Below are 2,915 nucleotides of genomic sequence, written 5' to 3'. Positions count from 1 at the left end.
AGATCCCTAGCCTAGTACTAGCATGCTGTTCTAACATATCACATAATCAAATAACTATATGGTATTTTAGGGTCTACTTACTGGCTCTGGCTGATCGTACACCCTGCATCCTCCTTTACTTATTTTGAAAACCATTTAAAAATTCATTTTAAAATATTTTCCTTGATTTGAGACTGGATTCACACGAGTGTTCCTCCAATTCACTCAAACCAAGGCTCTGATACCAACTTGTAACACCCCAAAAATTCAAGCCAATTTAAAACTTTTTAAAACATTTAAAACCGTTAAGTTATTACAATTTGTTTTTAAAATAGTTTAGACATCAGAGTATCCCCATAATCAATCATGAAAATATAAGGAGGTGCACGATCACGTCTTCGCCTTCCCGCGATCATCAGAACTACCTGAAATAAAATCAACAACTGTAAGCCCGAAGCTTAGTGAGTTTCTCTAAAATACCAACGCCATACAAACATAACCATATTACGCGATGTGCGACGTTAAATAGAGATCGTGAGGAAGGGCATAGACGGCTAGTTAACGATTACTTTGCGGATAATTATGTCTACCAGCCAAGCGATTTCAAAAGAAGGTTTCGTTTGCGAAAAAAAATGTGTTTGAAAGGATAGCCAACGCCATGGAAGCAAGGTATCGTTTGTTTCAACTTTTCAAATTTATAAATGTCACTTTTATATAAAATAAATACAATTTTTACATGTTCAATATATATTTAGGTATCGTTTGTTTCAACTTTTCTAATTTATAAATGTCACTTTTACAAAAAATAAATACAATTTTTACATTTTTAATATATATTTAGGTATCGTTTGTTTCAACTTTTCTAATTTATAAATGTCACTTTTACGTAAAATAAATACAATTTTTACATGTTTAATATATATTTAGGTATAAAATTTTCCAATTGAGATATGATGCTAGAGGTAAACGAGGCTTCACAGGGTTGCAAAAATGTGTTGCTGCAATTAAACTTATGGCAATGGGGGAGTCGCCCGATTATATGAGAATGTCTGAGAGGACCGCACGAGAAAGTTTGTATTTATTGGCAAGAGGTGTTGTCGAAACCTTCGGTGACCAATACTTGTGCAAGCCTTCGTTGCATGATATGCAACAACTATATGCGGCGCATGAAGAAAGACATGGTTTTCTGGGTTTGCTTGGGAGCATTGACTGCACACACTGGAAATGGAGAAATTGCCCTGTAGCATGGAAAGGCTAGTATTCGAGCGGTCATCATGGAGCGCCTTCGTTGGTATTAGAGGTTGTTGCTTCACAAGATTTATGGATTTGGCATGCTTTTCTCGGGATTGCAGGTTCTAAAAATGACGTCAACGTTCTCGATCAATCACCAATATTTGACGATCTTTTGTCAGGAAAAGCCCCGGATGCTCCTTTCACAGTGAATGGAAATGAATAAAAGTTTGGGTATTACCTTATAGATGGAATATATCCACCATATTCCATTTTGTGAAGGCGTCTCGACACCCAATAGACCCAAGAGACAAATATTTCAAGAGACGACAAGAAGGAGCACGTAAGGACGTTGAACGTGCTTTTGGGGTTTTGAAATCAAAAGGGCACATAGTTGAACATGCGGCGAGACCTTATGAGTTAGATACTCAATGAGATATCATGTATGCATGTATCATAATGCATAACATGGTTGTCGAAGATAAAGGACGCAATATTGCAATGTATTCGCCTACGGAACCTAGACATGTGCAATTTCAACTAGGGACATCGGAATATTTACATAGAGTGGTTGATATTCAAGATCAACGAAAACACAAGCAACTCCGTGAAGACTTGGCGGATTACATCTATGTTGGTCACGAAGATGAAGATGAATAGTTTTAGGTCAAAAAATGTAGGTTTTATCATCTTTTTTTTTGTGTTTTAGGTTTTCAAATGTTTTTGCCTTTTGTTGTAATTTTTTTAATGTTGTTTTTAATTTAAGATTTATTAAAATTTTATTTTTACTTTTCAAATGTTATTTTTAATTTATGATTTAATTTATATGATAAATATAATTATTATGATATAAATAAAAAAACAAATTCGAAATATGGAAAAGAAAAACATCAAAAAGAAATTAAAAATAAAATAGAAAGTAATTGGTGTTATCACATGTTATTAGATGTTGCCCATTTCCACATCGGGTGTTATAACACCCATGTATGAGTAGGATGCTGACGTAACACATTTTGGGTGTGGTTGTTGGATTAGTGTCTAAGTCCGTAACTATATTTGGTATGTACTTGACCCGAGTGTGCATGGTCCTTTTGGGTTGCCTTCACCAAAGCAACTTGACAAGGTAATTTGATATGAGAGAGAAGATATTATGGTTTATTAATATATTATAAGAATAATATATTAAAGGAGAAATCATATTTATTTAATTAGTATTAGTCATAAATTAATTAGGAATTAATTTGGTGACTAAAAGAGATTAATTAAATAAAGGGGTATAAACTGTCAAATGTGTGATAGTTGAGTTTTGGGCTGGGAAACCTAATGGACTAAGGGGGAACCAAATTATGATGAGGGATCATCATATTTTCGTCCAAGGGCCTCATTCCAGAAGGTTCCTTTGGCTGCTTGGTGGCTAAGCTATCCATTAGGGTTTAGACTGAAACCCTAGCACCCTACAGTATAAATAGATGCCCTATGCTTCAATTTTAGGCCACTTGATTCCAAGGGAAACCCTAGGGCCGAAATTAGCATCCTTCCCCTCTCTCTCTTAATTGCCTTCTTGCTTCAAGGTGTTTGTGAGCCATTAGAGGCACTACAATTGTGGTGCTTGCTTTCAAGAGTTCAAGAGATCAAGGAAACTAGTTGTTATTCCAATATAACAACAAAGGTATGTCTACTACACTTCTATATGATTTTCAAAAATA

General features: G+C 34.9%; 1 protein-coding gene across 1 annotated transcript; it reads left to right on the top strand.

The window, feature by feature from the left end:
* Positions 1 to 637: 637 nt before the first annotated feature.
* Positions 638 to 1,644, top strand: LOC145131483 (uncharacterized). Its single transcript, XM_079066166.1, has 4 exons — positions 638 to 648; positions 907 to 1,232; positions 1,332 to 1,417; positions 1,492 to 1,644. Exons 1-4 carry the CDS (start codon positions 638 to 640, stop codon positions 1,642 to 1,644), a joined length of 576 nt encoding a protein of 191 aa, XP_078922292.1.
* The last annotated feature ends 1,271 nt before the right edge of the window (positions 1,645 to 2,915 follow it).

This window comes from Lactuca virosa, chromosome 1 (assembly GCF_052849685.1).
Source record: "Lactuca virosa cultivar CGN04683 chromosome 1, Lactuca_virosa_CGN04683_v6, whole genome shotgun sequence".
Taxonomy (NCBI): Eukaryota; Viridiplantae; Streptophyta; class Magnoliopsida; order Asterales; family Asteraceae; genus Lactuca; species Lactuca virosa.
The sequence above is the reverse complement of the archived record's forward strand: the minus strand, read 5'-3'. Positions and strand labels throughout refer to the sequence as shown.

Coding starts and splice junctions, on each gene's coding strand:
- LOC145131483 (XM_079066166.1), top strand. Junction 1,233..1,331: donor TTGCCCTGTAGCATGGAAAG/GCTAGTATTCGA, acceptor TCGGGATTGCAG/GTTCTAAAAATGACGTCAAC. Junction 1,418..1,491: donor CCCCGGATGCTCCTTTCACA/GTGAATGGAAAT, acceptor CATTTTGTGAAG/GCGTCTCGACACCCAATAGA.